General features: G+C 36.7%; 1 protein-coding gene across 1 annotated transcript; it reads left to right on the top strand.

Annotated features, from left to right (window-relative positions):
- The first annotated feature begins 1630 nt into the window (after positions 1 to 1630).
- LOC149955523 (uncharacterized) lies at positions 1631 to 3332 on the top strand. The gene is made up of 4 exons (XM_090166671.1): positions 1631 to 1676; positions 1983 to 2035; positions 2472 to 2623; positions 2696 to 3332. Exons 1-4 carry the CDS (start codon positions 1631 to 1633, stop codon positions 3291 to 3293), a joined length of 849 nt encoding a protein of 282 aa, XP_090022797.1. The 3' UTR covers positions 3294 to 3332.
- Positions 3333 to 20930: the final 17598 nt, after the last annotated feature.

The following is a 20930-nucleotide window of genomic DNA, read 5'->3' as shown; positions in this document are numbered from 1 at the left end:
AAAGAATACATAAATGCCTTGTGAAACGTTTTACGCTATTTTCTATAGGCACAAGCTAGAGTAGAATATAAACGAGTCACATGTACTGTGCTACGCGTTCCGTATTTTATTGACGTCACTCGGGTTATATAGTGAAAAAGAAACAGTAGAGACAGTACGTTCTTGGGCCGCACGTTCAAATTATACTTAATAATTTGGCATTTTGAATCTTTGGCTATAATTATTGTATTATTCAAGCTATTAAGGCGAGTACTTTCAAAGAGAGTTTATTTATTGGACATAAATTAGTTAATGTATTAAATCTTCATTCGAATAAATTCTTGGTATGCTATCTTAATACTTTACTTCGGGTTTATGTGGTTTTGTTTGTAAGTTCAATATGCTGAAAATGGTTATGAAAAAGGAGATAGATTTCGTTATATTAGTATATTTAATAAGTTAAAATTCATGATATATACAATGATTTTTACTAATTAAATAAGCCAATTTAACGAAGTTTCTCCTTTTAATAACCAATACTTTACGTCATCATTTGAAAATCTGTTCAAAATGTACTCGGAGTAGGCTGTGGTTCCAATAAAATCTAAAATCGAAATTTCGGCTTCGCTACAGATCTCTGGTGCACTGATTTTGAGACCCTTCTGCTTGAAAGATTGTCCAAGAGTTATTTAGTTGAGGCTAGCAGGGAAATCTGTTTTCTATCGAAAAGTATATTTTGAATGAAAAATATTTGATCACAAAGGTTTAATCGGCTTAAAAATAATTTTGATATATTCTTCAATAATTTTAAAGGTTATTACAAATAATATTTCTCCAAGAATCATTAATTTAAAACTATCACTATATAAGGTATAAATATTAATTTTTAAACCTAAATAATTTATTTATAAAACGTTTACAAACTGTTTGACAACCAAGAAATAAAACTAGACGAATAATTAAGAAAAGTAAAGGTAAAATTAATAGACCTTTAAATAAATAATAAGGAAATCGCCAAGAAGTAATATTTCCGAGAGCCAGGACCCACGAGGTATTGTTTATATAGTGCAAGCAAAACTAAGTAATATTATATACAAAATGTGTCAAACTTCACTAGTCCTATAGCTTCCGCTGTGGTTTGCACGTAATTTCTAGAGTTATGTAGGGAGCCAAAATGTTTGGGCCAATAGAAAACGTTCAACGATGACGACACTTTTTCAGTCAGAAAATAGTACAAGTTCGTTAACAGTCAAAATATGTACGGTGCCGATTCGTTTGAGGTGAATTTAAATAATAATTTAATTAATTTATACGTAGTTAATCGGTTATTTTGATTTTATAACATAGCTTCAGTACTATTAAATAGTTAAAAGGTTATTTTTTATGATGGTACCGTCTGATAATTTCTAAAACAAAACGGTTTCTGTAAGCCTTGGTATAAACCAGCGTTTGTTTGACTGTGTGAAACGAAACTTGAACGCTGTTTCAATATGCCTCCTCGAAAAAAAATATGAACAATTAATACACAAAAAATCTAATTATACCCAATGCAACTTCTACCTGAAGGACACATGCAACGCAGAAATCCAGACTGAGATTCCTTGTCAATCTATTCCAACTGCAGTTTCAGTTCAACCTATAATAAACAAGGATGTTAGTGAAAGATTGGAGAAGTATACAAAAGAACAATCAACTCAGTGTGTTTTTTTTCTGAAACTTACACGTTCTTATGCGGTACAAACTGACTTACCTGACCTTGAATTGCGATTACCTTTTAAAAGGAAAGTTGTAGATAAAGAAACATTAATTTACCAAGTCAAAAAGCCAAAGCTTTCTTTAAAGGCAAAATCAGTTTCAATTATAAATTATCTGGAGAAATACATTAGTAGTTTACAAAGAGGTAAATACATTTCACTTTTTATTCAATGAGTAACGTTTCACTCTTAACAGTCACACCAGGATAATTATTTTTTAATATATTACTTTTTTATTTTTATTATCAGATGACTTGTGTGTGTCATTACGAAAAACCAAAGATGGAGATGAACAGCTAGAAGTAACGAGAGAAGGTGGTTTAATTTTTGTGTCTAAATATTATGATACACCAATTAGACTTATCAGTAGCGTAGCCAGGATTTTGTTTCGGAGGGGGGGGGGGGGGCACACCATTGAAAAAAAGTAAAAAAATAAAAATATTTGTACGTACAACCATACGTTTCGGGGGGGGGCATGTGCCCCCTGTGCCCCCCTGGCTACGCCACTGAGACTTATCTTTTCTTCAAGTGGACTACTCACCATTTTAACTCTGTTTCAAACATCCCACCAAACCAGCTTTGCCAATTAAAATAATCACCAAGAAATAGATGTACTGGTGGTAAATGAAGCGTTATCAAAGTTGTCAGTCCATCATGTTTTTGCCCAGATATCTTAGATGTACGTATATTTATTTTTTAAATCTAACCATGATTTTATACACTCTTAACCTTTTTTAGGATAACTGCAAAAACTTCCAAACCAAAAACTTTCCTTTCGAGCGACTACAGTCTTCTGAATGTGCTGTTTGGTTCATACCACCATCTAATACTCGGGCACTTGAAGTAAAAAATGGGATTTATCAATGCAGTAAATGTCGATATCTCCAGAGGTGATTATAGATATATAATTATAATTTTAAACCATTATAGCTCAATCTACATGTTTTCTTGATTGTAATTAGGTACATTCTTTATCGTAAAAAGAAGAAAGAACAACTTACTCCAAAAACGAGACGAAGAAGACAGTCATGTTTCTCTTCATGCAGAATTAGCGTTTTAACACCACGATCGCGATCAAAAAGAGTTCTTGACAACAGGCAGTACCGATGCAGTCTCCGGAAGAAAATTAAGGTACTGAAAAATAAGCTTGATGAAACAAGTGTTGAACTTTCTACCGATCAAAATAATCAAATGGCAGCAATTTTAAGTGAAATTAACTCCAGAGGACATGACGATTTAAAAATAACTTTCAAAGAAGCTAAGGCCAGAAATAAAATGTTAGGATTAGCACTTGAAAAAGCATGGCAGAGAGATTTAGACAAAAATGATTTTCTAAAAGACCAGGATAATTGTAAAAAAGGGTCAAAAGGGAACAGGTGGAGCCACTTAACTTATCGTATAGCACTCAGCGTGTACTCCAGGTCACCCGCTGCGTATGAAGCTCTCGCACCATTTGACATTTTGAAATTACCGAGCGTACACTATGTGCAGGCTAAGATACCTAAAATACAAAGTCAGAAAGGCATTGATTACAAATTTTTGCAATTTGAAACTGATTGATTTGATCAATTAAATTATCCCGGCAAAATAAAACCAACAAAAGAAGGCATTTTAATATTTGACGAAGTTAAATTTATTGGTAAACTGACTTGGAATTTACGAAACAACGAATTCATTGGCTGCGCTCTTCAGGCTAGTGAATATATTACGATGGAAGATTTGTTCAAAGAAAATACTCTTAAAGAAACCCTCGCTGCGGAAGATGTCTTACAGTTTCTTTGGAGGTGTTCTTCAGCTCGATTTGACATAGTCGGGCCTTATTTTATGCTGGCAGTTCCAGCCCCACAGGGATTTATTACAAATACTGTTTTGGACTGTAATGCTGCATTTCATTTGGTTGGGTTTGAAACCACTGCCCTCGTGTGTGATGGTGGAAGTGCAAATGTTGCATCGTTAAGGCACAGTTTAGGAGTCACAGTTGAAGACAATGGGACTCTAAATTTCAAAATAACTCCTCGGTTTAGGAATCCTCACTTGGAAGACCAATGGATTTATTGGATAATTTGCCCAAGACACCAGATGAAGAATATGATAAATGCTGCTCATAGTTCTCAAAAGGAAGGCACAAAACATTTCAGTCATAAAGACATTCATTTTGGCTGGGAACAAGCTATAGATATGAAAGTGAGGGAAGATGACCGAAGAGACTGTAATGAACTTGCTCAAGTAAAAGGGTTGTGTCAAGCTTACATCGATAGAGACTCTGGGTCGAAACTAAGCGTGACTCCCGCAAAAATAATGCAACAGCTTCCGGTCCTTGGTGAACTATTCAATTATGTTAATCCGAAATATGGAAAACCCCCAGATGATAAAGAAAAATTAATGGCTTTTTACAACTATCTCTACGCTTGCCACCAAATTTTTGAGAAATGTTTATTAAGTCACGAAGGCCTTTACGATGCAAATTCAGCCCCAATAAAATCTATGCTAAATGCGCTTAAATATTTTGAAGACTGGGCCACCGAACGAATTAGTAAAGGGGAATGTTTGACGGAAAAAAATCCAAACCATTTTATAGCGTGACAAACTTGGGAGTTGCTAAGGATTTGTATATTTGGTTTGCGGAAGATTTTACACGAAGACATCCTACAAAATGCATTTATCCGGTGAGAATTAATGGATCCGCTGTGAAAACTGTATTTAGTCAGGTGAAATATATATCCGGTGAAAAGCTTACAAGTGGAAATTATAAACCAGCAAGAAGGGCATTGTTAATTAAAAGCTGCACGAATACTAAACAGAATGCAGAAGCTTCCTATAGAAAAGAAGGGTTAGACATATCGTATGAGTGATAAAAAAATTATACTTTATACATTTATGATACTAGAGAAAATAAATGTTAAACATACCTTTGTTTATCACAACATCTACAGTCTATTTACATTATTTATTTACACAGCTGCGATTATCAAGTTTATTTTATTCATAAAATACCTTTCTCCTAACAGTTCGTCCTGAACGAGTATGCTTAGATATGATAAAATTGAAATACTAGCATTGTTTAATGGGGTAGTGGAACTCGTTGCTTTTGAGGGGCTGGAGTATGGAATGTTTGTTAATGGGCTGCGTGGGCTGGATTTTGAGGAATAGAAACTGCATGAAGGTATACGTTCCTCTAGTGACTGTTTTCCTTTCCTTTTGGTAAGTGATTTGTTCTTTGCGTTGGGTTTCTTAGGTGATTTGTTCTTTGCGTTGGGTTTCTTAGGTGATTTGTTCTTTGCGTTGGGTTTCTTAGGTGATTTGTTCTTTGCATTGGGTTTATTAGGTGATTTGTTCTTTGCGTTGGGTTTCTTAGGTGATTTGTTATTTGCGTTGGGTTTCTTAGGTGATTTGTTCTTTGCGTTGGGTTTCTTAGGTGATTTGTTATTTGCGTTGGGTTTTTAGGTGATATGTTATTTGCGTTGGGTTTCTTAGGTGATTTGTTCTTTGCGTTGGGTTTCTTAGGTGATTTGTTATTTGCGTTGGGTTTCTTAGGTGATTTGTTATTTGCGTTGGGTTTCTTAGGTGATTTGTTCTTTGTGTTGGGTTTCTTAGGTGATTTGTTATTTGCGTTGGGTTTCATAGGTGATTTGTTCTATGCGTTGGGTTTCTTAGGTGATTTGTTCTTGCGGTGGGTTTCTTAGGTGATTTGTTATTTGCGTTGGGTTTCTTAGGTGATTTGTTATTTGCGTTGGGTTTCTTATGTGTTTTGTTATTTGCGTTGGGTTTCTTAGGTGATTTGTTCTTTGCGTTGGGTTTCTTAGGTGATTTGTTCTTTGCGTTGGGTTTCTTAGGTGATTTGTTCTTTGCATTGGGTTTATTAGGTGATTTGTTCTTTGCGTTGGGTTTCTTAGGTGATTTGTTATTTGCGTTGGGTTTCTTAGGTGATTTGTTCTTTGCGTTGGGTTTCTTAGGTGATTTGTTATTTGCGTTGGGTTTTTAGGTGATATGTTATTTGCGTTGGGTTTCTTAGGTGATTTGTTCTTTGCGTTGGGTTTCTTAGGTGATTTGTTATTTGCGTTGGGTTTCATAGGTGATTTGTTCTATGCGTTGGGTTTCTTAGGTGATTTGTTCTTCGCGTTTGGTTTCTTAGGTGATTTGTTATTTGCGTTGGGTTTCTTAGGTGATTTGTTCTTTGCGTTGGGTTTCTTAGGTGATTTGTTATTTGCGTTGGGTTTCTTAGGTGATTTGTTCTTTGCGTTGGGTTTCTTAGGTGATTTGTTCTTTGCGTTGGGTTTCTTAGGTGATTTGTTATTTGCGTTGGGTTTCTTAGGTGATTTGTTCTTTGCGTTGGGTTTCTTAGGTGATTTGTTATTTGCGTTGGGTTTCATAGGTGATTTGTTCTATGCGTTGGGTTTCTTAGGTGATTTGTTCTTCGCGTTTGGTTTCTTAGGTGATTTGTTATTTGCGTTGGGTTTCTTAGGTGATTTGTTATTTGCGTTGGGTTTCTTATGTGTTTTGTTATTTGCGTTGGGTTTCTTAGGTGATTTGTTCTTTGCGTTGGGTTTCTTAGGTGATTTGTTCTTTGCGTTGGGTTTCTTAGGTGATTTGTTATTTGCGTTGGGTTTCTTAGGTGATTTGTTATTTGCGTTGGGTTTCTTAGGTGATTTGTTCTTTGCGTTGGGTTTCTTAGGTGATTTGTTCTTTGCGTTGGGTTTCTTAGGTGATTTTTTCTTTGCGTTGGGTTTCTTAGGTGATTTGTTCTTTGCGTTGGGTTTCTTAGGTGATTTGTTATTTGCGTTGGTTTTCTTAGGTGATTTGTTCTTTGCGTTGGGTTTCTTAGGTGATTTGTTCTTTGCGTTGGGTTTCTTAGGTGATTTGTTATTTGCGTTGGGTTTCTTAGGTGATTTGTTATTTGCGTTGGGTTTCTTAGGTGATTTGTTCTTTGCGTTGGGTTTCTTAGGTGATTTGTTCTTTGCGTTGGGTTTCTTAGGTGATTTGTTATTTGCGTTGGGTTTCTTAGGTGATTTGTTATTTGCGTTGGGTTTCTTAGGTGATTTGTTATTTGCGTTGGGTTTCTTAGGTGATTTGTTATTTGCGTTGGGTTTCTTAGGTGATTTGTTATTTGCGTTGGGTTTCTTAGGTGATTTGTTATTTGCGTTGGGTTTCTTAGGTGATTTGTTATTTGCGTTGGGTTTCTTAGGTGATTTGTTATTTGCGTTGGGTTTCTTAGGTGATTTGTTATTTGCGTTGGGTTTCTTAGGTGATTTGTTATTTGCGTTGGGTTTCTTAGGTGATTTGTTATTTGCGTTGGGTTTCTTAGGTGATTTGTTATTTGCGTTGGGTTTCTTAGGTGATTTGTTATTTGCGTTGGGTTTTTTAGGTGATTTGTTCTTTGCGTTGGGTTTCTTAGGTGATTTGTTCTGTGCGTTGGGTTTCTTAGGTGATTTGTTATTTGCGTTGGGTTTCTTAGGTGATTTGTTATTTGCGTTGGGTTTCTTAGGTGATTTGTTATTTGCGTTGGGTTTCTTAGGTGATTTGTTCTTTGCGTTGGGTTTCTTAGGTGATTTGTTCTTTGCGTTGGGTTTCTTAGGTGATTTGTTATTTGCGTTGGGTTTCTTAGGTGATTTGTTCTTTTCGTTGGGTTTCTTAGGTGATTTGTTCTATGCATTGGGTTTCTTAGGTGATTTGTTATTTGCGTTGGGTTTCTTAGGTGATTTGTTCTTTGCGTTGGGTTTCTTAGGTGATTTGTTCTTTGCGTTGGGTTTCTTAGGTGATTTGTTCTTTGCGTTGGGTTTCTTAGGTGATTTGTTCTTTGCGTTGGGTTTCTTAGGTGATTGGTTTTTGCGTTGGGTTTCTTAGGTGATTTGTTCTTTGCGTTGGGTTTCTTAGGTGATTTGTTATTTGCGTTGGGTTTCTTAGGTGATTTGTTATTTGCGTTGGGTTTCTTAGGTGATTTGTTCTTTGCGTTGGGTTTCTTAGGTGATTTGTTCTTTGCGTTGGGTTTCTTAGGTGATTTGTTATTTGCGTTGGGTTTCTTAGGTAATTTGTTATTTGCGTTGGGTTTCTTAGGTGATTTGTTCTTTGCGTTGGGTTTCTTAGGTGATTTGTTCTTTGCGTTGGGTTTCTTAGGTGATTTGTTATTTGCGTTGGGTTTCTTAGGTGATTTGTTATTTGCGTTGGGTTTCTTAGGTGATTTGTTATTTGCGTTGGGTTTCTTAGGTGATTTGTTCTTTGCGTTGGGTTTCTTAGGTGATTTGTTCTTTGCGTTGGGTTTCTTAGGTGATTTGTTATTTGCGTTGGGTTTCTTAGGTAATTTGTTATTTGCGTTGGGTTTCTTAGGTGATTTGTTCTTTGCGTTGGGTTTCTTAGGTGATTTATTCTTTGCGTTGGGTTTCTTAGGTGATTTGTTATTTGCGTTGGGTTTCTTAGGTGATTTGTTATTTGCGTTGGGTTTCTTAGGTGATTTGTTTTTGCGTTGTGTTTCTAAGGTGATTTGTTCTTTGCGTTGGGTTTCTTAGGTGATTTGTTATTTGCGTTGGGTTTCTTAGGTGATTTGTTATTTGCGTTGGGTTTCTTAGGTGATTTGTTTTTGCGTTGGGTTTCTTAGGTGATTTGTTCTTTGCGTTGGGTTTCTTAGGTGATTTGTTCTTTGCGTTGGGTTTCTTAGGTGATTTGTTATTTGCGTTGGGTTTCTTAGGTGATTTGTTATTTGCGTTGGGTTTCTTAGGTGATTTGTTCTTTGCGTTGGGTTTCTTAGGTGATTTGTTCTTTGCGTTGGGTTTCTTAGGTGATTTTTTTCTTTGCGTTGGGTTTCTTAGGTGATTTGTTCTTTGCGTTGGGTTTCTTAGGTGATTTGTTATTTGCGTTGGTTTTCTTAGGTGATTTGTTCTTTGCGTTGGGTTTCTTAGGTGATTTGTTCTTTGCGTTGGGTTTCTTAGGTGATTTGTTATTTGCGTTGGGTTTCTTAGGTGATTTGTTATTTGCGTTGGGTTTCTTAGGTGATTTGTTCTTTGCGTTGGGTTTCTTAGGTGATTTGTTCTTTGCGTTGGGTTTCTTAGGTGATTTGTTATTTGCGTTGGGTTTCTTAGGTGATTTGTTATTTGCGTTGGGTTTCTTAGGTGATTTGTTATTTGCGTTGGGTTTCTTAGGTGATTTGTTATTTGCGTTGGGTTTCTTAGGTGATTTGTTATTTGCGTTGGGTTTCTTAGGTGATTTGTTATTTGCGTTGGGTTTCTTAGGTGATTTGTTATTTGCGTTGGGTTTCTTAGGTGATTTGTTATTTGCGTTGGGTTTCTTAGGTGATTTGTTATTTGCGTTGGGTTTCTTAGGTGATTTGTTATTTGCGTTGGGTTTCTTAGGTGATTTGTTATTTGCGTTGGGTTTCTTAGGTGATTTGTTATTTGCGTTGGGTTTTTTAGGTGATTTGTTCTTTGCGTTGGGTTTCTTAGGTGATTTGTTCTGTGCGTTGGGTTTCTTAGGTGATTTGTTATTTGCGTTGGGTTTCTTAGGTGATTTGTTATTTGCGTTGGGTTTCTTAGGTGATTTGTTATTTGCGTTGGGTTTCTTAGGTGATTTGTTCTTTGCGTTGGGTTTCTTAGGTGATTTGTTCTTTGCGTTGGGTTTCTTAGGTGATTTGTTATTTGCGTTGGGTTTCTTAGGTGATTTGTTCTTTTCGTTGGGTTTCTAGGTGATTTGTTCTATGCATTGGGTTTCTTAGGTGATTTGTTATTTGCGTTGGGTTTCTTAGGTGATTTGTTATTTGCGTTGGGTTTCTTAGGTGATTTGTTATTTGCGTTGGGTTTCTTAGGTGATTTGTTCTTTGCGTTGGGTTTCTTAGGTGATTTGTTCTTTGCGTTGGGTTTCTTAGGTGATTTGTTCTTTGCGTTGGGTTTCTTAGGTGATTTGTTCTTTGCGTTGGGTTTCTTAGGTGATTGGTTTTTGCGTTGGGTTTCTTAGGTGATTTGTTCTTTGCGTTGGGTTTCTTAGGTGATTTGTTATTTGCGTTGGGTTTCTTAGGTGATTTGTTATTTGCGTTGGGTTTCTTAGGTGATTTGTTCTTTGCGTTGGGTTTCTTAGGTGATTTGTTCTTTGCGTTGGGTTTCTTAGGTGATTTGTTATTTGCGTTGGGTTTCTTAGGTAATTTGTTATTTGCGTTGGGTTTCTTAGGTGATTTGTTCTTTGCGTTGGGTTTCTTAGGTGATTTGTTCTTTGCGTTGGGTTTCTTAGGTGATTTGTTATTTGCGTTGGGTTTCTTAGGTGATTTGTTATTTGCGTTGGGTTTCTTAGGTGATTTGTTATTTGCGTTGGGTTTCTTAGGTGATTTGTTCTTTGCGTTGGGTTTCTTAGGTGATTTGTTCTTTGCGTTGGGTTTCTTAGGTGATTTGTTATTTGCGTTGGGTTTCTTAGGTAATTTGTTATTTGCGTTGGGTTTCTTAGGTGATTTGTTCTTTGCGTTGGGTTTCTTAGGTGATTTATTCTTTGCGTTGGGTTTCTTAGGTGATTTGTTCTTTTCGTTGGGTTTCTTAGGTGATTTGTTCTTTGCGTTGGGTTTCTTAGGTGATTTGTTATTTGCGTTGGGTTTCTTAGGTGATTTGTTATTTGCGTTGGGTTTCTTAGGTGATTTGTTTTTGCGTTGGGTTTCTTAGGTGATTTGTTCTTTGCGTTGGGTTTCTTAGGTGATTTGTTATTTGCGTTGGGTTTCTTAGGTGATTTGTTATTTGCGTTGGGTTTCTTAGGTGATTTGTTATTTGCGTTGGGTTTCTTAGGTGATTTGTTATTTGCGTTTGGTTTCTTAGGTGATTTGTTATTTGCGTTGGGTTTCTTAGGTGATTTGTTATTTGCGTTGGGTTTCTTAGGTGATTTGTTCTTTGCGTTGGGTTTCTTAGGTGATTTGTTATTTGCGTTGGGTTTCTTAGGTGATTTGTTCTTTGCGTAAGGTTTCTTAGGTGATTTGTTATTTGCATTGGGTTTCTTAGGTGATTTGTTATTTGCGTTGGGTTTCTTAGGTGATTTGTTATTTGCGTTGGGTTTCTTAGGTGATTTGTTCTTTGCGTTGGGTTTCTAAGGTGATTTGTTCTTTGCGTTGGGTTTCTTAGGTGATTTGTTATTTGCGTTGGGTTTCTTAGGTGAGTTTTTTTTGCATTGGGTTTCGTAGGTGATTTGTTCTTTGCGTTGGGTTTCTTAGGTGATTTGTTATTTGCGTTGGGTTTCTTAGGTGATTTGTTATTTGCGTTGGGTTTCTTAGGTGAGTTTTTTTGCATTGGGTTTCTTAGGTGATTTGTTCTTTGCGTTGGGTTTCTTAGGTGATTTGTTCTTTGCGTTGGGTTTCTTAGGTGATTTGTTATTGGCGTTGGGTTTCTTAGGTGATTTGTTCTTTGCGTTGGGTTTCTTAGGTGATTTGTTCTTTGCGTTAAGTTTCTTAGTTGATTTGTTATTTGCGTTGGGTTTCTTAGGTGATTTGTTATTGGCGTTGGGTTTCTTAGGTGATTTGTTCTTTGCGTTGGGTTTCTTAGGTGATTTGTTCTTTGCGTTAAGTTTCTTAGTTGATTTGTTATTTGCGTTGGGTTTCTTAGGTGATTTGTTATTTGCGTTGGGTTTCTTAGGTGATTTGTTCTTTGCGTTTGGTTTCTTAGGTGATTTGTTATTTGTGTTGGGTTTCTTAGGTGATTTGTTATTTGCGTTGGGTTTCTTAGGTTATTTGTTCTTTGCGTTGGGTTTCTTAGGTGATTTGTTATTTGCGTTGGGTTTCTTAGGTGATTTGTTCTTTGCGTTGGGTTTCTTAGGTGATTTGTTATTTGCGTTGGGTTTCTTAGGTGATTTGTTATTTGCGTTGGGTTTCTTAGGTGATTTGTTCTTTGCGTTGGGTTTCTTAGGTGATTTGTTCTTTGCGTTGGGTTTCTTAGGTGATTTGTTATTTGCGTTGGGTTTCTTAGGTGAGTTTTTTTTGCATTGGGTTTCTTATGTGATTTGTTCTTTGCGTTGGGTTTCTTAGGTGATTTGTTATTTGCGTTGGGTTTATTAGGTGATTTGTTATTTGCGTTGGGTTTCTTAGGTGAGTTTTTTTTGCATTGGGTTTCTTAGGTGATTTGTTCTTTGCGTTGGGTTTCTTAGGTGATTTGTTATTTGCGTTGGGTTTCTTAGGTGATTTGTTCTTTGCGTTGGGTTTCTTAGGTGATTTGTTATTTGCGTTGGGTTTCTTAGGTGATTTGTTATTTGCGTTGGGTTTCTTTGGTGATTTGTTATTTGCGTTGGGTTTCTTAGGTGATTTGTTATTTGCGTTGGGTTTCTTAGGTGATTTGTTATTTGCGTTGGGTTTCTTATGTGATTTGTTATTTGCGTTGGGTTTCTTAGGTGATTTGTTCTTTGCGTTGGGTTTCTTAGGTGATTTGTCATTTGCGTTGGGTTTCTTAGGTGATTTGTTCTTTGCGTTGGGTTTCTTAGGTGATTTGTTATTTGCGTTGGGTTTCTTAAGTGATTTGTTATTTGCGTTGGGTTTCTTAGGTGATTTGTTTTTTGCGTTGGGTTTCTTAGGTGATTTGTTCTTTGCCTTGGGTTTCTTTGGTGATTTGTTCTTTGCGTTGGGTTTCTTAGTTGATTTGTTATTTGCGTTGGGTTTCTTAGCTGATTTGTTATTTGCGTTGGGTTTCTTAGGTGATTTGTTCTTTGCGTTGGGTTTCTTAGGTGATTTGTTCTTTGCGTTGGGTTTCTTAGTTGATTTGTTATTTGCGTTGGGTTTCTTAGGTGATTTGTTATTTGCGTTGGGTTTCTTAGGTGATTTGTTCTTTGCGTTGGGTTTCTAAGGTGATTTGTTCTTTGCGTTGGGTTTCTTAGGTGATTTGTTATATGCGTTGGGTTTCTTAGGTGAGTTTTTTTGCATTGGGTTTCGTAGGTGATTTGTTCTTTGCGTTGGGTTTCTTAGGTGATTTGTTATTTGCGTTGGGTTTCTTAGGTGATTTGTTATTTGCGTTGGGTTTCTTAGGAGAGTTTTTTTTGCATTGGGTTTCTTAGGTGATTTGTCCTTTGCGTTGGGTTTCTTAGGTGATTTGTTCTTTGCGTTGGGTTTCTTAGGTGATTTGTTATTTGCGTTGGGTTTCTTAGGTGATTTGTTCTTTGCGTTGGGTTTCTTAGGTGATTTGTTCTTTGCGTTAAGTTTCTTAGTTGATTTGTTATTTGCGTTGGGTTTCTTAGGTGATTTGTTATTTGCGTTGGGTTTCTTAGGTGATTTGTTCTTTGCGTTTGGTTTCTTAGGTGATTTGTTATTTGCGTTGGGTTTCTTAGGTGATTTGTTATTTGCGTTGGGTTTCTTAGGTTATTTGTTCTTTGCGTTGGGTTTCTTAGGTGATTTGTTATTTGCGTTGGGTTTCTTAGGTGATTTGTTCTTTGCGTTGGGTTTCTTAGGTGATTTGTTATTTGCGTTGGGTTTCTTAGGTGATTTGTTATTTGCGTTGGGTTTCTTAGGTGATTTGTTCTTTGCGTTGGGTTTCTTAGGTGATTTGTTCTTTGCGTTGGGTTTCTTAGGTGATTTGTTATTTGCGTTGGGTTTCTTAGGTGAGTTTTTTTTGCATTGGGTTTCTTAGGTGATTTGTTCTTTGCGTTGGGTTTCTTAGGTGATTTGTTCTTTGCGTTGGGTTTCTTAGGTGATTTGTTATTTGCGTTGGGTTTCTTAGGTGATTTGTTATTTGCGTCGGGTTTCTTAGGTGATTTGTTATTTGCGTTGGGTATCTTAGGTGATTTGTTCTTTGTGTTGGGATTCTTAGGTGATTTGTTCTTTGCGTTGGGTTTTTTAGGTGATTTGTTATTTGCGTTGGGTTTCTTAGGTGATTTGTTATTTGCGTTGGGGTTTCTTAGGTGATTTGTTCTTTGCGTTGGGTTTCTTAGCTGATTTGTTCTTTGCGTTGGGTTTCTTAGGTGATTTGTTATTTGCGTTGGGTTTCTTAGGTGATTTGTTCTTTTCGTTGGGTTTCTTAGGTGATTTGTTCTTTTCGTTGGGTTTCTTAGGTGAATTGTTATTTGCGTTGGGTTTCTTAGGTGATTTGTTATATGCGTTGGGTTTCTTAGGTGATTTGTTCTTTGCGTTGGGTTTCTTAGTTGATTTGTTCTTTGCGTTGGGTTTCTTAGGTGATTTGTTCTTCGCGTTTGGTTTCTTAGGTGATTTGTTATTTGCGTTGGGTTTCTTAGGTGATTTGTTATTTGCGTTGGGTTTCTTAGGTGATTTGTTATTTGCGTTGGGTTTCTTAAGTGATTTGTTATTTGCGTTGGGTTTCTTAGGTGATTTGTTATTTGCGTTGGGTTTCTTAGGTGATTTGTTATTTGCGTTGGGTTTCTTAGGTGATTTGTTCTTTGCGTTGGGTTTCTTAGGTGATTTGTTCTTTGCGTTGGTATTCTTAGTTGATTTGTTATTTGCGTTGGGTTTCTTAGGTGATTTGTTATTTGCGTTGGGTTTCTTAGGTGATTTGTTATTTGCGTTTGGTTTCTTATGTGATTTGTTATTTGCGTTGGGTTTCTTAGGTGATTTGTTATTTGCGTTGGGTTTCTTAGGTGATTTGTTCTTTGCGTTGGGTTTCTTAGGTGATTTGTTCTTTGCGTTGGGTTTCTTAGGTGATATGTTCTTTGCGTTGGGTTTCTTAGGTGATTTGTTCTTTGCGTTGGGTTTCTTAGGTGATTTGTTATTTGCGTTGGGTTTCTTAGGTGATTTGTTCTTTGCGTTGGGTTTCTTAGGTGATTTGTTCTTTGCGTTGGGTTTCTTAGGTGATTTGATATTTGCGTTGGGTTTCTTAGGTGATTTGTTATTTGCGTTGGGTTTCTTAGGTGATTTGTTCTTTGCGTTGGGTTTCTTAGGTGATTTGTTATTTGCGTTGGGTTTCTTAGGTGATTTGTTCTTTGCGTTGGGTTTCTTAGGTGATTTGTTCTTTGCGTTGGGTTTCTTAGGTGATTTGTTCTTTGCGTTGGGTTTCTTAGGTGATTTGTTATTTGCGTTGGGTTTCTTAGGTGATTTGTTCTTTGCGTTGGGTTTCTTAGGTGATTTGTTATTTGCGTTGGGTTTCTTAGGTGATTTGTTCTTTGCGTTGGGTTTCTTAGGTGATTTGTTCTTTGCGTTGGGTTTCTTAGGTGATTTGATATTTGCGTTGGGTTTCTTAGGTGATTTGTTATTTGCGTTGGGTTTCTTAGGTGATTGGTTCTTTGCGTTGGGTTTCTTAGGTGATTTGTTATTTGCGTTGGGTTTCTTAGGTGATTTGTTCTTTGCGTTGGGTTTCTTAGGTGATTTGTTCTTTGCGTTGGGTTTCTTAGGTGAATTGTTCTTTGCGTTGGGTTTCTTAGGTGATTTGTTATTTGCGTTGGGTTTCTTAGGTGATTTGTTCTTTGCGTTGGGTTTCTTAGGTGATTTGTTCTTTGCGTTGGGTTTCTTAGGTGATTTGATATTTGCGTTGGGTTTCTTAGGTGATTTGTTATTTGCGTTGGGTTTCTTAGGTGATTTGTTATTTGCGTTGGGTTTCTTAGGTGATTTGTTATTTGCGTTGGGTTTCTTAGGTGATTTGTTCTTTGCGTTGGGTTTCTTAGGTTTCTTAGGTGATTTGTTATTTGCGTTGGGTTTCTTAGGTGATTTGTTATTTGCGTTTTGTTTCTTAGGTGATTTGTTATTTGCGTTGGGTTTCTTAGGTGATTTGTTCTTTGCGTTGGGTTTCTTAGGTGATTTGTTCTTTGTGTTGGGTTTCTTAGGTGATTTGTTCTTTGCGTTGGGTTTCTTAGGTGATTTGTTATTTGCGTTGGGTTTCTTAGGTGATTTGTTATTTGTGTTGGGATTCTTAGGTGATGTGTTCTTTGCGTTGGGTTTCTTAGGTGATTTGTTATTTGCGTTGGGTTTCTTAGGTGATTTGTTATTTGCGTTGGGTTTCTTAGGTGATTTGTTATTTGCGTTGGGTTTCTTAGGTGATTTGTTATTTGCGTTGGGTTTCTTAGGTGATTTGTTATTTGTGTTGGGTTTCTTAGGTGATTTGTTCTTTGCGTTGGGTTTCTTAGGTGAATTGTTCTTTGCGTTGGGTTTCTTAGGTGATTTGTTATTTGCGTTGGGTTTCTTAGGTGATTTGTTATTTGCGTTGGGTTTCTTAGGTGATTTGTTCTTTGCGTTTTGTTTCTTAGGTGATTTGTTATTTGCGTTGGGTTTCTTAGGTGATTTGTTATTTGCGTTGGGTTTCTTAGGTGATTTGTTCTTTGCGTTGGGTTTCTTAGGTGATTTGTTCTTTGCGTTGGTATTCTTAGTTGATTTGTTATTTGCGTTGGGTTTCTTAGGTGATTTGTTATTTGCGTTGGGTTTCTTAGGTGATTTGTTCTTTGCGTTTGGTTTCTTAGGTGATGTGTTCTTTGCGTTGGGTTTCTTAGGTGATTTGTTATTTGCGTTGGGTTTCTTAGGTGATTTGTTATTTGCGTTGGGTTTCTTAGGTGATTTGTTCTTTGCGTTGGGTTTCTTAGGTGATTTGTTCTTTGCGTTGGGTTTCTTAGGTGATTTGATATTTGCGTTGGGTTTCTTAGGTGATTTGTTATTTGCGTTGGGTTTCTTAGGTGATTTGTTCTTTGCGTTGGGTTTCTTAGGTGATTTGTTATTTGCGTTGGGTTTCTTAGGTGATTTGTTCTTTGCGTTGGGTTTCTTAGGTGATTTGTTCTTTGCGTTGGGTTTCTTAGGTGATTTGTTCTTTGCGTTGGGTTTCTTAGGTGATTTGTTATTTGCGTTGGGTTTCTTAGGTGATTTGTTCTTTGCGTTGGGTTTCTTAGGTGATTTGTTCTTTGCGTTGGGTTTCTTAGGTGATTTGATATTTGCGTTGGGTTTCTTAGGTGATTTGTTATTTGCGTTGGGTTTCTTAGGTGATTTGTTATTTGCGTTGGGTTTCTTAGGTGATTTGTTATTTGCGTTGGGTTTCTTAGGTGATTTGTTCTTTGCGTTGGGTTTCTTAGGTTTCTTAGGTGATTTGTTATTTGCGTTGGGTTTCTTAGGTGATTTGTTATTTGCGTTGGGTTTCTTAGGTGATTTGTTATTTGCGTTGGGTTTCTTAGGTGATTTGTTCTTTGCGTTGGGTTTCTTAGGTGATTTGTTCTTTGTGTTGGGTTTCTTAGGTGATTTGTTCTTTGCGTTGGGTTTCTTAGGTGATTTGTTATTTGCGTTGGGTTTCTTAGGTGATTTGTTATTTGTGTTGGGATTCTTAGGTGATGTGTTCTTTGCGTTGGGTTTCTTAGGTGATTTGTTATTTGCGTTGGGTTTCTTAGGTGATTTGTTATTTGCGTTGGGTTTCTTAGGTGATTTGTTATTTGCGTTGGGTTTCTTAGGTGATTTGTTCTTTGCGTTGGGTTTCTTAGGTGATTTGTTCTTTGCGTTGGTATTCTTAGTTGATTTGTTATTTGCGTTGGGTTTCTTAGGTGATTTGTTATTTGCGTTGGGTTTCTTAGGTGATTTGTTCTTTGCGTTGGGTTTCTTAGGTGATTTGTTCTTTGCGTTGGGTTTCTTAGGTGATATGTTCTTTGCGTTGGGTTTCTTAGGTGATTTGTTCTTTGCGTTGGGTTTCTTAGGTGATTTGTTATTTGCGTTGGGTTTCTTAGGTGATTTGTTCTTTGCGTTGGGTTTCTTAGGTGATTTGTTCTTTGCGTTGGGTTTCTTAGGTGATTTGATATTTGCGTTGGGTTTCTTAGGTGATTTGTTATTTGCGTTGGGTTTCTTAGGTGATTTGTTCTTTGCGTTGGGTTTCTTAGGTGATTTGTTATTTGCGTTGGGTTTCTTAGGTGATTTGTTCTTTGCGTTGGGTTTCTTAGGTGATTTGTTCTTTGCGTTGGGTTTCTTAGGTGATTTGTTATTTGCGTTGGGTTTCTTAGGTGATTTGTTCTTTGCGTTGGGTTTCTTAGGTGATTTGTTCTTTGCGTTGGGTTTCTTAGGTGATTTGATATTTGCGTTGGGTTTCTTAGGTGATTTGTTATTTGCGTTGGGTTTCTTAGGTGATTTGTTCTTTGCGTGGGGTTTCTTAGGTGATTTGTTATTTGCGTTGGGTTTCTTAGTTGATTTGTTCTTTGCGTTGGGTTTCTTAGGTGATTTGTTCTTTGCGTTGGGTTTCTTAGGTGATTTGTTCTTTGCGTTGGGTTTCTTAGGTGATTTGTTATTTGCGTTGGGTTTCTTAGGTGATTTGTTCTTTGCGTTGGGTTTCTTAGGTGATTTGTTCTTTGCGTTGGGTTTCTTAGGTGATTTGAAATTTGCGTTGGGTTTCTTAGGTGATTTGTTATTTGCGTTGGGTTTCTTAGGTGATTTGTTATTTGCGTTGGGTTTCTTAGGTGATTTGTTATTTGCGTTGGGTTTCTTAGGTGATTTGTTCTTTGCGTTGGGTTTCTTAGGTGATTTGTTATTTGCGTTGGGTTTCTTAGGTGATTTGTTATTTGCGTTGGGTTTCTTAGGTGATTTGTTATTTGCGTTGGGTTTCTTAGGTGATTTGTTCTTTGCGTTGGGTTTCTTAGGTGATTTGTTCTTTGTGTTGGGTTTCTTAGGTGATTTGTTCTTTGCGTTGGGTTTCTTAGGTGATTTGTTATTTGCGTTGGGTTTCTTAGGTGATTTGTTATTTGTGTTGGGATTCTTAGGTGATTTGTTCTTTGCGTTGGGTTTCTTAGGTGATTTGTTATTTGCGTTGGGTTTCTTAGGTGATTTGTTATTTGCGTTGGGTTTCTTAGGTGATTTGTTATTTGCGTTGGGTTTCTTAGGTGATTTGTTATTTGCGTTGGGTTTCTTAGGTGATTTGTTCTTTGCGTTGGGTTTCTTAGGTGATTTGTTCTTTGCGTTGGTATTCTTAGTTGATTTGTTATTTGCGTTGGGTTTCTTAGGTGATTTGTTATTTGCGTTGGGTTTCTTAGGTGATTTGTTCTTTGCGTTTGGTTTCTTATGTGATTTGTTATTTGCGTTGGGTTTCTTAGGTGATTTGTTATTTGCGTTGGGTTTCTTAGGTGATTTGTTCTTTGCGTTGGGTTTCTTAGGTGATTTGTTCTTTGCGTTGGGTTTCTTAGGTGATATGTTCTTTGCGTTGGGTTTCTTAGGTGATTTGTTCTTTGCGTTGGGTTTCTTAGGTGATTTGTTATTTGCGTTGGGTTTCTTAGGTGATTTGTTCTTTGCGTTGGGTTTCTTAGGTGATTTGTTCTTTGCGTTGGGTTTCTTAGGTGATTTGATATTTGCGTTGGGTTTCTTAGGTGCTTTGTTATTTGCGTTGGGTTTCTTAGGTGATTTGTTCTTTGCGTTGGGTTTCTTAGGTGATTTGTTATTTGCGTTGGGTTTCTTAGGTGAGTTGTTCTTTGCGTTGGGTTTCTTAGGTGATTTGTTCTTTGCGTTGGGTTTCTTAGGTGATTTGTTCTTTGCGTTGGGTTTCTTAGGTGATTTGTTATTTGCGTTGGGTTTCTTAGGTGATTTGTTCTTTGCGTTGGGTTTCTTAGGTGATTTGTTATTTGCGTTGGGTTTCTTAGGTGATTTGTTCTTTGCGTTGGGTTTCTTAGGTGATTTGTTCTTTGCGTTGGGTTTCTTAGGTGATTTGATATTTGCGTTGGGTTTCTTAGGTGATTTGTTATTTGCGTTGGGTTTCTTAGGTGATTTGTTCTTTGCGTTGGGTTTCTTAGGTGATTTGTTATTTGCGTTGGGTTTCTTAGGTGATTTGTTCTTTGCGTTGGGTTTCTTAGGTGATTTGTTCTTTGCGTTGGGTTTCTTAGGTGATTTGTTCTTTGCGTTGGGTTTCTTAGGTGATTTGTTATTTGCGTTGGGTTTCTTAGGTGATTTGTTCTTTGCGTTGGGTTTCTTAGGTGATTTGTTCTTTGCGTTGGGTTTCTTAGGTGATTTGATATTTGCGTTGGGTTTCTTAGGTGATTTGTTATTTGCGTTGGGTTTCTTAGGTGATTTGTTATTTGCGTTGGGTTTCTTAGGTGATTTGTTATTTGCGTTGGGTTTCTTAGGTGATTTGTTCTTTGCGTTGGGTTTCTTAGGTGATTTGTTCTTTGCGTTGGGTTTCTTAGGTGATTTGTTATTTGCGTTGGGTTTCTTATGTGATTTGTTATTTGCGTTGGGTTTCTTAGGTGATTTGTTATTTGCGTTGGGTTTCTTAGGTGATTTGTTCTTTGCGTTGCTCTTCTGCTCTTCTGCTGTTTTGTCTTTTTTGATGAACTTTTCACATTGTACAAAAAGCAACGGAGATTTTGACCACCTCGACTCCTTTTTCCTAATCATTCATTCCTCCTCCTAACCTGACCTCGAACTAAATCACCTAACTTTGCATGGCCAATTTTTCTTTGCCACTCGAGTCACATACATTCTATCTCTTCAAATGAGTGATTTCTACCTTTAACTTCTTTGATGGTCACCACCGCTTCGTGAAACATGGCTTTTAGAACTGTGCTTTCAGAAATACATTGCATTGATTTCTCTGAAAGAAACAAAATGATTATTTAAGTTGATTGTGAATGCATGTATACTAAAATAGAAATTCTAACTTAGAGTTTGCCCTGGATCACTGCTCATATAGCACTTGCAGAATGTATCAACTACCATATCGTTGATTGTTTTTAAATAAGGCATTAGAGTAATTATTTCTGAAATCGACAGGGTTTGTTGCTCGATAGTGATGGATTTCAACCAAACATTTTTTGTGGGTTTATATAGCACTCGTATGGAAATATATGAAGCACGCGGGCCCTAATTGAAAAATTTCAAAAGTTATGAATTTTTCAATTTTGACTTTTTTGAATAGATTTTGCGCACTGTCTTCATATTATATTGAATATCTCAATTGGTATTGGTTTTTAAATACGAAATTTGGTATCCCAGGCTAAAAGGACCATCTAAAGTCGATATTGAGGTCATTTTTTTATAGATGTTATAGTTTTTGCAATATGAGCTCATTAGGGGGGTAGTACCTGATGTTTGATTCAGAAAAAGGGTCAACTGGAAATTCATTAAATATTTTAGCTAAAAGCCTACTTATAGAGAGAAAATAAAAGTTAAAATAAAATTGATGGTATCTCGATTATTAAGGTCAAAATAATTTGTTTAAATTTTAAGGTTTATTCATTTTCACACAAAATATTGCTAATAAATTAAACACAAGGTAGGACTTATCATTTATTTACACAAAAAGGGTGTGCTCCAAAATTGATGAAATTTTACGATTATCTTCGCGCCCGAGCTGTTGTCACGCGCTACATGTATATTCTATTAGA

The sequence above is a fragment of the Leiobunum rupestre genome, chromosome 2, assembly GCF_980474605.1.
Source record: "Leiobunum rupestre chromosome 2, qqLeiRupe1.1.hap1, whole genome shotgun sequence".
NCBI classification, from domain to species: Eukaryota; Metazoa; Arthropoda; class Arachnida; order Opiliones; family Sclerosomatidae; genus Leiobunum; species Leiobunum rupestre.
Note: the sequence above shows the minus strand (reverse complement) of the source record. Positions and strands in the feature narration are given on the sequence as shown.

Bases quoted from the DNA above. Each gene is read 5' to 3' on its own strand.
- LOC149955523 (XM_090166671.1), top strand. From the start codon at position 1,631: ATGTTAGTGAAAGATTGGAGAAGTATACAAAAGAACAATCAACTCA. The intron at 1,677-1,982 runs GTGTGTTTTTTT...TTTTATTATCAG, and splicing joins ACAAAAGAACAATCAACTCA to ATGACTTGTGTGTGTCATTA. The intron at 2,624-2,695 runs GTGATTATAGAT...GATTGTAATTAG, and splicing joins AAATGTCGATATCTCCAGAG to GTACATTCTTTATCGTAAAA.